The 15,534-nt window shown below is 33.4% G+C and overlaps 1 protein-coding gene across 6 annotated transcripts in view; it reads right to left on the reverse strand.

Moving 5' to 3' along the window:
* The window catches only part of PCNX1 (pecanex 1), a 168,762-nt gene that overhangs the window by 87,555 nt on the left and 65,673 nt on the right, over positions 1-15,534 (reverse strand). Inside the window, exons 7-8 of one of the 6 annotated variants that reach the window (XM_082844797.1) lie at positions 12,221-12,368; positions 6,076-6,260 (exon numbers count right to left, since the gene is read on the reverse strand). The exons of the other annotated variants lie outside the window; for them this stretch is intronic. Coding sequence (XP_082700923.1) covers positions 6,076-6,260; positions 12,221-12,368 — 333 coding nt within the window. The remainder of the gene's footprint in view (positions 1-6,075; positions 6,261-12,220; positions 12,369-15,534) is intronic. 6 annotated transcript variants of the gene reach the window in all.

Raw genomic sequence — 15,534 nt, forward strand, 5'->3', positions numbered from 1 at the left:
AGCAATGCTACAATGAATATCCACGTACATATATCTTTGCATTTTTGTGAAACTTGTGGATTAAAATATATCGGCATTTTTGGTCTATTGTTCTAAACCTCCCTCCAAAAATGTTCAATCTTGGAGTGGACTATTTCACCAGACCCTTTCCAACAATGGACATCACTACACATTCAGTAGATGAAAAATATCATAATCCTATTTTTAGTTTGCAATTTTAAAAATTATGAGCAAAGTTGAGCTGTTTGCCCATAATTGCAAGCTACTTGTAACTCTCAACTTTTCTAGTAGGTCATTGATCTTAATCTTACTGATCTGAAGCGTTTATTGTCTTACTGTGGCAAAGACTGATGTCTGGCCTCCAGTATGCATCTTGTCCTTATCCCTTCTAAAAATAGGACCTTCCCCTCGCTGAATTTCAGCTGAGCCTATGTCTATCTACTTAGAGACCTCTCCCAGCCTCTCCTGAAGCTAGAAGTTGCCACGTGACTATGTATGAGCCCATGGAAGGCAGGAGAAAGTGACAGGCACATTTCCCAAGTCACAGTCTGAAAGATAAAGGCTAGCTGTCCTTGACCTTTTTTTAGCACCACCCTCCCCACTGCCCTCCTGTCTGGGGGGAAATGTCAACAACTGGAGCAGTCACTGTGGACCAAGCAGGGAAGCCATATGTGGAAGATAAAAGAACCAACCCATCTGCTAGGGACAGCTCCCAACAGACTGTTATGAGAGAAATGTAAACTTCTAATTTCAGTCACTGATGGGGGATGAGGGAGGGCAGGTCTCTCCGTTAAAGACCCTACCTATATTCTAACTAATGCACATACTAGTCAAATTTAATTTAGAATCTTAAGAATGTTAATGTTAGAAAGCAGTTAATATAGTGCTTCAATGAATTCTTTACAACACAGACTGGCAAGAGACAAATCAGATATCTCAACCAGTCTCTGTTATCTACTGTAAAATTCCTAGAGTAGTTCAAGCATCCCAAACTTTTAAAAATAATATGCCGGTAGTCTTTCCACAGTAACAATGATAAACTTCTGAGCATTTCCAGGAAATGACGGTTAGAGTAGATAAAATATATCTAGGTTTATTTTTAATTTTAATATTTGTGGGGATAAAACAGACACTCTCAAACCCTGCCAGATAAAGTGTAAACAAGCTTTCCATAAAGCAATTAAGAGTATACATCAAAGTCTCAATAATGTTTATTTCCCCTTGACGGATAATTCCATTTCACTGTATTTGTCCTAAGGACATAATCACAGCTGTACAGAAAGGGCTGTGCAAAGGATGTTCAGCAAAGTGTTTATTAAAATAGAAAATATCAGGACTCATCTTGAAGACTAACAATGGGGTTAATTAACTGGTTAAATAAATTGTAATAAATAATAATGTTAACAATAATAGTGATGATTATTTATGTAATTTACTATTGCCAGGCACTGTTCTAATTGCTTTCAATATTTTAATAGGTATAATCCTCACCGCAAACCTATGAAGTATTATCACTATCCCCCCCTTTGATACATGAGGAAACTGAGGCACCGGGAGAGAAAATAACTTGTCCAAGGTCACACAGCTAGGAAGTGGTAGAGCTCGCATTTGAGGCCAGGAAGTTTAACTCTATAGAGTTCACTATTCTACACTACCTTTCATGTAGCTCTCAGTGATAAAATATTACGCAGTCTCTTAAGAACAAGTTAAAAAACAACATGAATAAATGTTCAAATGTGCTAAGAGAAAACAGCAAGAAGCAAAACTCATACCGTGACATAAAAGTCATACAACATCATCCCAGTTCTGTGTTAGAAAAGCATATACATGTATGCATTAAAAAAGAAAGGAAATAAAAATAAAATGTTAATAGTGACTATCTCTGCATGGTAAGACTGCAGATGACTTAATTTTCTTCATTTTATTTTCCAGTATTTGTAAACTTGTATTAGAACATGCTTTTCCCATCCTTACACCAAAAAGTATAAATAGAATACATCCCCCCTAAATTCTTAATACTTCTTCCTTCCAGAGATAATGAAGCATTTTTACTGTTTCCATAAAAATAAACATTTTACTTTCATTTATAAATACTGGAGATATGGGGATATATGTATATGTACAGCTGATTCACTTTGTTATAAAGCAGAAACTAACACACCATTGTAAAGCGATTATACTCCAATAAAGATGTTAAATAAATAAATACTTTGTGTTGCCCTCCCCTGCAAAAAGGTCCAAAAAATAGAATTTGTATTCAAAAACAACAATAAAGGGTAAGATCAAGGTTGTTGCAAAAAAGAATACAACTTTTAGTTTAGATGAATGAAAAAGATCTACCATAACACAGGAGACTAAAGTATGGACTCCAAGGTCCCTTTAAAGCCATCTTGACTTTGTATTTATAGTAATGAGAAGTACTTAATGACAGAGCCCAAAATGTTACAGAGTAGTCCATAATAATATAATCTATTTTAAACACTAAGACGAACATAAAAATCACTGAAAGTATTATAGATCATCTGAGTCTCTGCTTTTTAAAAAAAAAAAATTTTAAAGGCTCCAAATTGTATTTCTCCTTAATAACGCATAGCTGCTAGAAACTGCTTAAGAAGGTCAATAGGGTGTTGCCAGATTTCCATTAAATCTTTTTCTAGAGCTGATCACATTTTCAAGGTAATAAGTTCTGTAGTAAAGCGGATTATCAGAAAGAATACCTTCTTTGTAAATACTTGTACAATAATGAAATTTTTAGAAAACCTTAGAAAAATCAATTCATTACTCTTTAAACCTCTAATACATTAATGAAATTAAGAAAGTCTTAAATTCAGAGGAACACTACCTATATTTATATATTTTACATTTATGTCTTGATAAACATAGAACTCTATTGTCCTCATTTCTTGCCTGTAATAGTATTTTTATTTTTCACATGAAAATAATTTTATATATACTTCTCAAAACATATCCTCACCACCACTAATTTCATACACAGAAAAAAAAAAAGACAAATTTTCCTGTTTGATCCCATCTAGAATACTTCCTCTGAGATGTGATATATATTAAGAGTTTAACTATCAATTATAATAACCTGTTTCATCACTACATCAATTTACTAGTCTTAATTCACAAGCGGAAGCCAGGATTAACATAAAAACTGTCTCTTGTGTGACTTACCTGGGTAATAAGCAAAAGCTTGTTTTATTTAGTAAAACTGCAGTTTAATTCAGACTATAGTATGAAATCAACTGCAAATAAGTTCAACAAAAGGCTGATAAAAAGAAAATTAACCTTTAGAATGTGGTTTTTACAAAAAGAGTAACATGTTACATTGAAGGATTTGAGAAATTCTTTGATAGTAATTTCTTTTTCAAAGATTTTAACTTCAAAACTTACCCATCACTTACATAATTATTTAAACAAAGTTTCCATGGAAATGAAGTCTAGAAATGAGAAAGGAAGCCATCCAAATTTTTCCAACCAGGTTCTAAATTATACACTTATAATTCAGTTTTTAAAATTATGATGAACAATTATTATGCCTGTGGAAAATGGATGATGAAAATGTATTTTTCTCTGCTGATTAAGCTACTAATAAAACCTTATAATGCCATTGTCAATGAACTTTTCCACCACGTCCAATGCTACCTGATAATCTTGAAATGCTAGATAAAATGCAACAGAAAAATAAGGATTCTCAGGGTTTAGTATAGGAAATGGATGTGGTTATGTATTATGACACCACAGAGTAAAAATGTCAAAAACATAGTTAAGGAAAACTACCTAGGCTTGGAATTAAATAATGCCTGACTGCAAGTTTCCTTTAATCGAAAAAGGCTAATATTCCTCACTTTAAAAAGTAAACGCACAATTACAACATATACATGTATACACATAAAAACATTTATATGCATCCAAACATATATATGTATAAGTGGATATATGTAAGTTTGAGTGTGTATGAGTGTGTTATATAAATGTATTATGCGTATTTATAAATTTTCCCATGTAAAAATTATACATTTAAAATTTTCAGTTGAAGAAGCTAAATTTGGAAGGAAGCAATCCTTTGTAAACACTCCATACTTTCAGGGAATATCATGGCTAACTTCAACATATTTGAGTATACAGTATCCAAATTCATTCACACAAAATTATTTTACTACTGTTAATTAAAATCATGTAGAAAATTAAACTATGCAACAAAAATATTCTAGTGGAATATATTAAAAAATCAGTGTCTACCAATTCCTTCAAGTTCAGCTGCAGTTCATTTTTAGAATCTTCTTTGGCCAACCTTATGTGCTATGAAACGAACAGGTATACACTGTCCATTGATTGTGTGTTTTGTGCTAATTATTACTAAGCATTCAGTTTGGCAACATTCAATTACCACAGGCCAAGAACTATCAGAAAGCAGTTAACACAGAAGATAAAATCCAAATTTTAAGAGAATATCCTGAATATTTACCAGTAGATGCTACATTGACATGTACCTATTCTCAATAATCTGCATGCGGTTTAAGCGTGGAACTTTATAACTAAATCTTGCTTAGCAAGTTTTTTGAGCAAATTAAGAATTTTTACAAAGGAAAATCACCTACTGGTTCAATTTATTCTTCATTTGACAAGAGTTTAAAAATCCAAAATGGATTAAAACTAAGCTTAGCTAACCTACTACCAAATGATCAATGGACAATGGTGATAGTGACTGTAATTTTACACATACAAATTGACAAGTCCTCTGTTCACAGGAACTTTGGGTTAACCCAAGAGAAATGTCAATAAAAAGATACTATTTACTCAATATATTTGCAACTAAGGAAGCATCCCTACTATCAGTCAAAGCAAGTAACTAAAGTTTACCTTACTCTTCTCAAACACCCTCTTTATAGACTCCCTGCCCTCTTCAAATTACAAACTCATAAGCAAAAGCATTCTAAAATTAAAATGTTTTATTGCCTTCTCATTTTATTTAGAAGTCACCGTACATTCTAATGTATAAATATCTTAGATGACCATTTTCAGCTTTCTATAAGATTTGCTAAAGACGACAATTTTCATCAATATGCATATCTAATACTTACTAATTCTCTCTGTAACTAAGAGTCTTTACAAAATGGGTAAAGAGTCAATAAATAGCATATGAAATTTTATTATACCTATTTTGGGCACCCTATACCATACATCCTTCTAGTAAAAGCATCAACTAAATTATCTTCTTTATAAATGAAAGACAGTTATAATATGGAGAAACAAAATCACAGTAATAAGCAAATATAATACTTTGAAATATATATTTCTGAATAACAGGATTTTCTTCTTCATTATATTTACTTAAATTGCTATTAATCTGCATTTTGAGCACGAGAAAGCTGAACTGGACAGAGAAGTTGAAAACAAACCAGTATAAAATACTGTCTTTTTAAGGCATTACTGAGGCTTTAAACTATACCACCTCTCTGAGAATTAACTATTTAATAACTTGTATTTCTATTTTTAGATGTATTAACAGGAAAAAGAAAAAACTTTATAAAGTGATTTGATAGTGGTATAGAGCCATCATGTCCTCAGAATACTGCATTTAGAATTATAGTAAGTCCTATTTCAGATGATAGACATTGAAGTAAAATATAGAATACTTAAAAGAAAGATTATACAGTAATAGGCCATTAGAAAGTACTTTTGCCTTTCCTGCAGCAGAGAATTCAGAGAAATTAAGGTTCAATCAAAATAATTTTTTAAAACTCAACATTTCACCACATGGTACAAATGCCAAGAAATAGTAAAATTGCCCAAATCGTTATAACAGGACAGTAAAGCATGAACATTTATTAATACTTTACCATTAATAACGGACATGCTCAAAAGAAAATGTAGAGTAAGAGTTGAAAGAAACAGAAAAGGGAAAAGCAAATATCAAATTTTCCTTATACACAGGGCAAATCCTAAAAAAAAGTGCTCTTATGCATAGTTCCAAAATGAAGCTATCTCAGGAGAGAAGTGTAATCATTGTTACCCATTATCTGCCACATCAAAGTTTTACGTCACCAAGATTATATAAGGCCTGCGTACCAAGTTCATCGTGCAAACTGCTGCCGCCTACAGCAGATGCATTGTCATGTGATGCTTCTAAGTGGACACTCCCATTTCTCACCAGCAAGGAGGCACTAGCACTGAGCACTGCAGCCTGGGAAGGGGGGCGGGACTGGACTTTGACCTGGGCTGTGGACTGCTGGTCTTGCTGACCATCTTGAAGGCTAGGAAAAAACATGGATTGGGGAGACATTACAGGGAAGAAAAGAGAAAACAATAGCTAGAAGTCAATATAGAAAACTAATTAAAAAAAAAAAAGATTTCAATGTAACCTAAGAAAGAGCCAACAAACTTTGTAAAATATGCAGATCATACTGCCAGCCTAAAATTTCTGGTCTTTAGAAATCTGATTCATGGTGATGAACACAGAAAAAATTCAATGTATACGTAAAGCAACCAATCTGTGACACCTTTCCACCTCAAGACAACAAAGTCCTAGTATAAGGAAAAAAGTAGCAAAGAAGAGTCACAAGTACACTAAATATATGTAGGCTGTAGCTGGTCCCTCACAGAAAAAACCTATTTTTTAGTTCAATATGCATTTTTATAAATAACCTTGATATAATTATTCTAGAATTGTTCTTTCAAATATTCTGGCATCTCAAATTCACAATAAGACAACATTTCTATGCACTTGAAAACCAAAGAATCGTTATCAAATGCAACCAAGATGACAATTTTGAATCAAAAGAAAATCACAAACTAGTGAAGAAAACCAGAATAAAAAACACTGACTCAATCAAGTGAAATAAAAATGACTGCTGAGATGCTAGAAGAAATATAATTCATATATAAAGTGTTTTTTCTATCAAAAGCCTACATAGTTCTGAAATAAGGCCACAGGCTTTATATACAGTTGTTAAAATAATTATGTTCCCTTAGTGAATTTTGTTCTTATCTTTTCCAATTCATATCCAAGTTTCATTACAAGAACCATCGTTTTACAAAACCATAAAAATAATTTGGAAACCAGTAATTTCTCAAGGGATATTATAGTCTTTTCTGAATTTTACAAGAATTTAAAAATACTTAGTATTTTGAGATTATAAATGTTATTAAAATTATCTAAAGGATCTAAAAATTAGATAAAATTAAGAAACTATATTATATTCTTAACTCATTTTATGTTTATATATATTTTAAAACACTATGAATTTTAACTTTCTTAGTATAACACTCAAATTTAAACTGATGAAACTCATGAAAACACTCTGAGTATAATTATTATATGTCGTTCTCTACATAACGTTCAATGCATATCTGCACTATTATTAGACCTTTTAGGAATTAAAAGAAGTATCCTACTTAGAATGGCCTTATTCGGTCACTTTATTATTTTCATGAGTATCAACTTCTCTCTAATCCTTCGAATTAAACGCAGCGGTTTCTCTGATGTCTATAAAACAAGACTAATCCTGCTGCAGGCTGGGAAGAGAGCTGTAATTTGAAGTAGAGTTGAGCCTTGAACAACGCGGGGGTTAGGGAGCCGAATCTCCAGAGTTGAAAATCCGCGTGTAACTTATAGTGCCCCTCCTTATCCACGGTTCAGCGTCCAAAGATTCATCCAATTACGGATCATGTCACCCTATAGTATTTATTATCGAAAAATACCCACATGTAATTGGAACCACACAGTTCAAACCCATGTTGTTTAAGGGTCAACTGTAACCATGAAATAAGACTAAGTAAAAAATACTTCACATATTGCTTAAAGCTGTGGTTATGGTAACAGAACACACTCTGGAACTGTACTGTCTAATACAGTAGCCACGCATGACTAAAGTAACTAAAATGTTAGTTCCTCATTCATGCTAACCGTATTTCAAGTGCTCAAGAGCTACGTAACACACCTAGTGGCTACCATGGCTACCACAGCTACCAGAGTGAGCAGAAGCTAGTAGTTAGTGTGTTCTATACTGGACAGTGCAGATTATAAAATATTTCCACCACCACAGAAAGTTCTGTTAATCATCACTACCTGAAACATTAAGTTTTCTTCAGGCTTCTTTTAGAGCCAATAAAAAGTACATAATCTAGGGCTTCCCTGGTGGCGCAGTGGTTGAGAGTCCGCCTGCCGATGCAGGGGACACAGGTTCGTTCCCCGGTCTGGGAAGATCCCACATGCCGCGGAGCGGCTGGGCCCGTGAGCCATGGCCGCTGAGCCTGCGCGTCCGGAGCCTGTGCTCCGCGACGGGAGAGGCCACAACAGTGAGAGGCCCGCGTACCGCAAAAAAAAAAAAAAAAAAAAAAAAAAAAGTACATAATCTAAATAGAGCACAGGAATGTATGCAACATATTAAAAACAAATAAGTCTGCAAAACACTTATAATGCTTACCGGCACTAACTTTTTAAGTCATAACTATAAATAGTAAGTCTGTCCTTGGAAGCCATCTAAAGTTATCCATAAACCTTACCAAAATGACCAAATTTCACAAGGGAGAAAATTTTGAGTAGCTCAAGTACTATGATCCTTCAGATTCAGAAGACAAAATTTTATAATCTACGTATATATATACTCAACAAATTTTTCCATCAATTTCTTCACTTAAAAGTCATAAACAAAGGTGCTATACGGCAGTTAGATGTATTCTAATGTGAACGTATTGAGAATACGCTAACCTTCAACATATCAATATATAAAAGGTTTTCAAAATATTAGGCAATGCATGAAAATCAACTCCAGAATAAAGAAACAAAGAAAATTAGCCAAAATCTATGCAGTTGTAAATGTCCAGTTTCTGAACATCAAAAGCTAGACAAAAAGTATTTATGTCCCTTGAATTCCTGTTTGCAAGAATCGTCCAACAAGAAAAAAGCGTATTATTTTTGCACAAATTGCTAGGAAAACTATTCCTGGAGGTGGTACTTCACCTTAAGCTAACTAATAACTGACAAAAATTAATCTTTTTTACAATACCAATTATATATCAAAACTATCAGTTTCAGAAAAGGTAGCAACTATTTCACAACACAGCAAAAGTAGAAATTTAGGTTTCTAAACCATTAATTATCAGTAGCACCACTGACACGCAGTCTTACTAATTAATTAACTCTTCTAATTTAAATGATTAAAAAATATAGTTGGTCTTGGTCTTTCCTTCCTCTGTACCACTTACTTAATATTTGACACATTCTGCCTTACACTGTTATCTTTGTATGTATCTCCCCAACTAAACAATAAGCTCTAAGAGTATGATCACATTATTGCTATGAATCTCCAGATTCCAGAGAACACTCAGAAGAGTATCTTGAACACAGTACACAAGCAACAAATATCTGGTGGATTCCTTCCTGTGTACCACAAAATGATATGAATTTCCAATTATTGACTCAGTTATTACTATGACCTTATTTGATTACAAGTCCTTCAATCTTATATTTAAAAAAATAAATTTAAGGGCTTCCCTGGTGGCACAGTGGTTGAGAGTCCTCCTGCCAATGCAGGGGACACGGGTTTGTGCCCCAGTCCAGGAAGATCCCACATGCCGCGGAGCGGCTGGGCCCATGAGCCACGGCCGCTGGGCCTGCGTGTCCGGAGCCTGTGCTCCGCAACGGGAGAGGCCACAACAGTGAGAGGCCCGCGTATCGCAAAAAATAAAAAATAAAAATAAATAAATAAATAAATTTAAGAATACAGTAAAGCTTCTTTCCCTTCCCCCAAATGCACTGATGATTTATTTTCATTCCAGTCCATTAACTAGAGTTCTAAAAGATATCACATTTAGGCTGATAAATATAGAACTAACTCTTAATATTATTATAGAATTTTTAAATATTCATTTTTGTTTTTATCTCTAGTAACTGGGAAGAATTAATAAGGGCCTACAAGGTTAAGTTAATGAACAAAAAAACTTTAAAAAGTAATTCTGAAATAGGATATTCTAACAAGCATAAAAAATACATGCAAATTCTCTTTATGAGGAAATTGATGATTCACCCCCAATCTTTGGAGACATATACTTTACCAAGTTGCTTTTTAGACTGTCGATTACTTACACTATTCATTAAACTTTAAAATAAGTTAATAGATTTTACTGATATTTATAGAGTAATTATAATTAAAGTGTTATCATACCTATTCCATTTCTTTTTGACAAGTTTTTCAAGTTTTGCATAACCATGCTATCCTATATTTATTTAAATATGAGATTATTATGTAACTCACATTGAGAATACCACTATTGCTTTACCTGAATATTTTTGCAATTAAAAAAGATGGTTTTATTCAATTGGTGTTTCTCCTAATTCCTCACAGCTAAATTTTATCTTATTTCATTCATAATGAAGTCCGCCTCTTTAAGATACATGCAATCTTTGTACTGGAAATATCATGGAACCTTAACAAAATCTACATGCTGACTGATTATTGGAAGACTACTTTCCAAAAATCCTAATGTGAGCCCTTTACAAATAAAGGGCTCACAGCATATCCTCATTTGAATGGTGATGTATTTAAAACCTTAGAAATCCTATGTGGTTGGCTGGAGTTAGAACAGTTCTTTAATATTCCACCAGGCAGAGAAAAAAACCAAATTTGTCTACATTTGTTTAGTGAGTGAGATCCAAAGAATGAAAGGATTTTTAAAGACTAAAAAGGTTAAAAAAGATTAAGAAATATCAACATGGCGTGAGAAGGTAAGCAAAGAATATGTCTATGGTAAGTATAATTCAAGGGGAAAAAAAGAAGAGGTTAGAAAACACAAAATAGGAAAAGTAAAATGAAATGGTGAACACTTTCTGCAGGTTGGGACTACACCCCAAATCCATCAGCAAAACAAAGTTACCTCAGGGAGCAAAGGAAATAGAAGAGGAGGGCTCACAAAAAGTAAAGGCACTCAGAAAAGATTTCTAGACCAAATGTTTCTCTTCGATGGTTGCTTTCCCATTTTTATATTTTAAGTATTGGTTTAACTAATCCACACTGCATTATAAATTATGTATTACTGCAGGATTAATTAGGAACATGATCTATGAAAGATGAAGTTCCTGATTGTAATGTAAAACTCAGAAAAACAATCCAGTCTTAAATCCCAAGGGGAATATAAAATAAAGCAGTGATTTAAAGATATAAGGATTTTGCTACTTTTATGAACAAGATTTTAACAAGGGAAGGGATTTATCTCTTCAAACCTACCATGCATTCAAGAGCAGTTATTTCACCAAATTTTCTTCCTTTTGAATTTCAAAATGTAGTAAAATAATTTGGGTAATGATGCTTTTGGACACAAGAGATTAATAAAAGCATACAGTATAAAAACATACGCACTGCTTAAGCAAGCACATATATTTTCGTCCATATTTGTATTCTTTAAATAAAGCATAAGTCTTTTGAATAGGTTTTTTTATATTTCTAATTCAAGCCATAGGCTCATGAGATTTGACATAACTGAGAATAAAAAAGCTTAAGAATTTCAATTAAAAATTACTCCCAAGATTATAAATAGATGCTTTCCTAATTAGGAATATTGGAAAAATAATTTTTTTTTGTTCAGCATACTATAGAGGTTGAGAAATTCACCATAAATGTACATACAAATATATATATCTGCATATATATATACATATATATATCTCCAATTGACCATAAGTTACCAAAAATTAAATATTCTAGTTTCGTGTCATTTACTAGGTCCTGGTGTTTAATTTTCAAGCAATGCAAAATAAAATATATTATATTTTAGTGAAATAAAATAATCAAACTGGTTTATCAGGCTGACGTCAACAAGCTCACCACTCAGTCCATATTTGTTCATACTGAACACTGTTCAAGGTGTTCGGGAAAGATACTGCATTAATATTACTAATTTGGTGTAGGAAAAAAAATGAAAAGCTGACTTAAGGCCTCTATTTACATTTTTATAACTGCCCTAAAATAATTTTTGTGATTTAAAATTGGCTAAACCAATCTGATCATTTTGTTTAAATAATGCAATATAAGACATGCATAATTCAATAAGCTCAGTCACATGCAGAGAAAGCCTAAAGAAGCGTACGGTATAGGAGAGAAACTGGAAGAAAAAAGAAAAACAAACCTATTTAATAAATGCTTTCTTGAGACTGACAGAACAAGTTAGAGGTCTGTTACATGCATGCTAAGCTTGGTGGAATTTTAAAATACCATACCTTAGGGGTGATCCGATGAGCAATGTAGGAGGGGTAGGGTTACTCCCTGCATTGTGCCGGCGCCGTACTGCCTGGCGCCTAAATGTGCTGCGTTCACGGCGAAATGACACTGCCTCCTCGCTGGCCTGTGCTGCTGCATTAAGACAGACTTAGGTCAAACAGGAGCCTAGGTCAGAGGCGTAAACAGCAGCTGAGCCTGTCCTCCCCAGATACGACAGATTAACGGTGAACCTATGAAAACCTTTTGGCTCAGTTAGTCAAGTTCCCTCTACTTTGAGGGTGGGAAGTCAGGGACTACACACAATCCTTTTTATTAAAGATAACTGTTTCTTTAAAAATAATGTTTCTGATGTTATCTGGCCTCACCGTCTTCTCTTCAACCTCAATTTTCTATTTTAAGATCTCTGTTGTTTTAAATCTTTTTCTAAAAGTCTTATTTAGTCCCATATTCCTCTACTAGCCCTTTAAGTCAGCCTTAAAAGTACTGTATGTGTCAGTTCCAACCAACGGTAAAGGGGCATTAATTTCTTCCTTTCATGAAGACAGTAAAAGCAACAATGATAGTACCTGTGATGATGAGGAGTCAGGCAGTAAGTTTATCTCACACTACCCTGTGCCATAGTTTTGGCAGCATTAAATGAAACTGCTGCCTGCTATGCTGCACAACTAGCTTTTTAAATGCTCAATTCAAGGTAGCATGTGTATATATTAACTGTAGAGTAGTTGGCTACCATCAAACTTTATTCAACTCCATGCCCTCACACTGGTCCCCTCAACACTAGGAAGCAAATGTCAGCAAAATATCACCAAAAAAATTAGAAACCCATAGCTCAATCCAAAAGCAATAAAGTACAAACTAAAACCAAATATATAACAATGAGAAAATCGAAACTATGGCTTAGTAGAATTACATAAAATTTTATAAAACCATGACTGATTTGGGTTTCTAAAACAAAACGCAAAATGATGTTTATCCATTTGAATCTAAAACAATTGTTTCCTATAGTGATCTAAATATTTTAAGAATCATTTTGATTTTGCGAAAGGGTATTTTGATACTAAATATGAATAAAGACAAAACAACTTAGTCCAGATGACATTTTTTTTTTACAACAAATGAAAATTTCTTTCTTTTCAGCAAGTATGAAATGGATTACAAAATCAACAATGTTGTATTTTGACTTCAGTTCTCTGACAAGTGTTCTTGACATTTTGAAGGCGTTACTAATTCTCATCATTATTCTGCTTAGCAACAGCCATTTCCATCAATTTAAATGTTGATTTTAATAAAGTATTCTTTTAAATGTTTACACCTTTATCCCTTCCCCAGGCTGCCCCAGTGAACGTTTTTTGTGTAATTAACCCCTTATAATTAGGAATATATGGATTACCTCCAGAAGACATGGACTTCTCTATCTTTAGGCAATGTTTTCTTTTATTAAAGGGATGACAAGCACAGAATTATTTCACCCACTTGGCAAGCTTCTGCCGGTAAGAAGTGTAAGTCACAAATAACGGGTCAACAATTTACATTCCTTCTTTCTTTCTCTGCTCACGCACTCCAGTGACATTCTAAAGTTAGACAACTAAATCAGAATGAGGCTTTGGGGCTTTGAATCCAAACCAAACTTGATTCCCGGAGCTAATACTTCTTTTCTTTTCTTTCACCAGTTTTATTGTGATATAATGAAAATTCCTTTAATGTGAAAAGGCTGTTACTTGTGATGTAAAAGCTCATGTATACAAAAATTATATATGACCTGTGAGAACAAATAATGCTGATTAAATATGATTATTTAGAACTGTGCTGTCCAACACTAGCCATATATGGCTATTTAAACTTACATTAATGAAAATTAAAAGTTCAGTTTACCAGATTCATGACCCATACTTCAAGTGCTCAACAGTTGCACGTGGCCAGATACAGACACTTCCATCACCACAGAAAGCTGTATCGTATGGTGCTGATTTAGAGTCAAGGATGCCTGTTTGTCACTGTAACCTACAGAGCATATTGTGTGCTTTGTCTATTCCTGACAACCAAGACCTCAACAAAGGAAAGAGTAACCAGCACTGTCACTAAGAAGAAAACATAATATTGGCATGGCAGTCATTGGATGAAGGATAAAACAAAGCAAACAAGCCACTTGAAAGAAGAAATGAGAAGTTAGATGAGTGACTCGTATACCTATTAATGGTTCTCAGACGTCAGTAAGGTTAATTTGGGTTATGAAATTTTAAGTCACTATTTTAAACCTCAATTCAAGACTTATTTTTGAAATTATATTGAAGATTTCTATTCTTCTGTTGTAATAAACTATTGCTCAATTTACAGGTCAATTAACTTCTCTTAAGAAACTATCAAACATTCATTCTAGTTTTAGATATGTTGTTTCAACCAAAATAACAGAGTAAATTTACCCAGATAGAATTTATAGGGGATAATTTAATCCATAAAATGTACTAAAATTATTCAGAAGGAATAGATGATCACTGAATACTGAGAAGAGGAAGAAGGGACATAGGAAACAGCCTTCTTTACTATCTTCCTTCTACTGAGGACTTAATGGGGTTAATTTAAAATAAAAGCTAGTTATTCCATAGTATTGGGACAAAAAAACAAAACTACAGTGTCCATTTGTAGTCAAAATGTTCTTTGGCTTCTCCAGAAGGCACTTTTTTTTTTTTTTGGCTAGTAACATACCACTTACATTTTGTTATCTGCAAAATAACTATTAACATTATTTTCTTAAGAAAATAGTTTTAGAAACATATCAAAAGTTTAGACGTCCATAGAACAACGTATTAAAATGGAGTTCTGATTACTGCCCATGTTATCCTCTGTAATATTCAGGGTATAAATAACCGATGATAAAAGAATATTCAATGTTTACTAGAGCCACCCGTTTAACAGTAGCTAGGATCACACATTCAGCTGAAAACACTGTGCTATTATTTATGGTCACACAAATAAGATTAAACCATGCCCCCCCTGGGAAGGTGCTACTTATATAGAACATTTCCATTTGGAACAGGTTCCAGTGGGGGTCCAGTTCTATTAGAGCCGAGGGGGAAAAAGTGTCTAAAGTTTAAAAATAATTTGCTGTAAGCATGCTCAGTCACGTAAGTTATAGCCTTACTTGATGAAAATTCACTTCCACAATGCAACTACAAAAAACTCTTTTTGAATCCTTTAACTTTATAAGAGAAAGAAAACAACAACAAAATCTTTTAACTAGGGAACCAGAGGGGAGAGAGAAAACACTTTAAAACCTGGTTTTGAAGTTGATATTGCTTAAAACTCAGTATCCCCT

Source organism: Leucopleurus acutus, assembly GCF_964270905.1.
Source record: "Leucopleurus acutus genome assembly, chromosome: 1".
In the NCBI taxonomy this organism is placed as follows: Eukaryota; Metazoa; Chordata; class Mammalia; order Artiodactyla; family Delphinidae; genus Leucopleurus; species Leucopleurus acutus.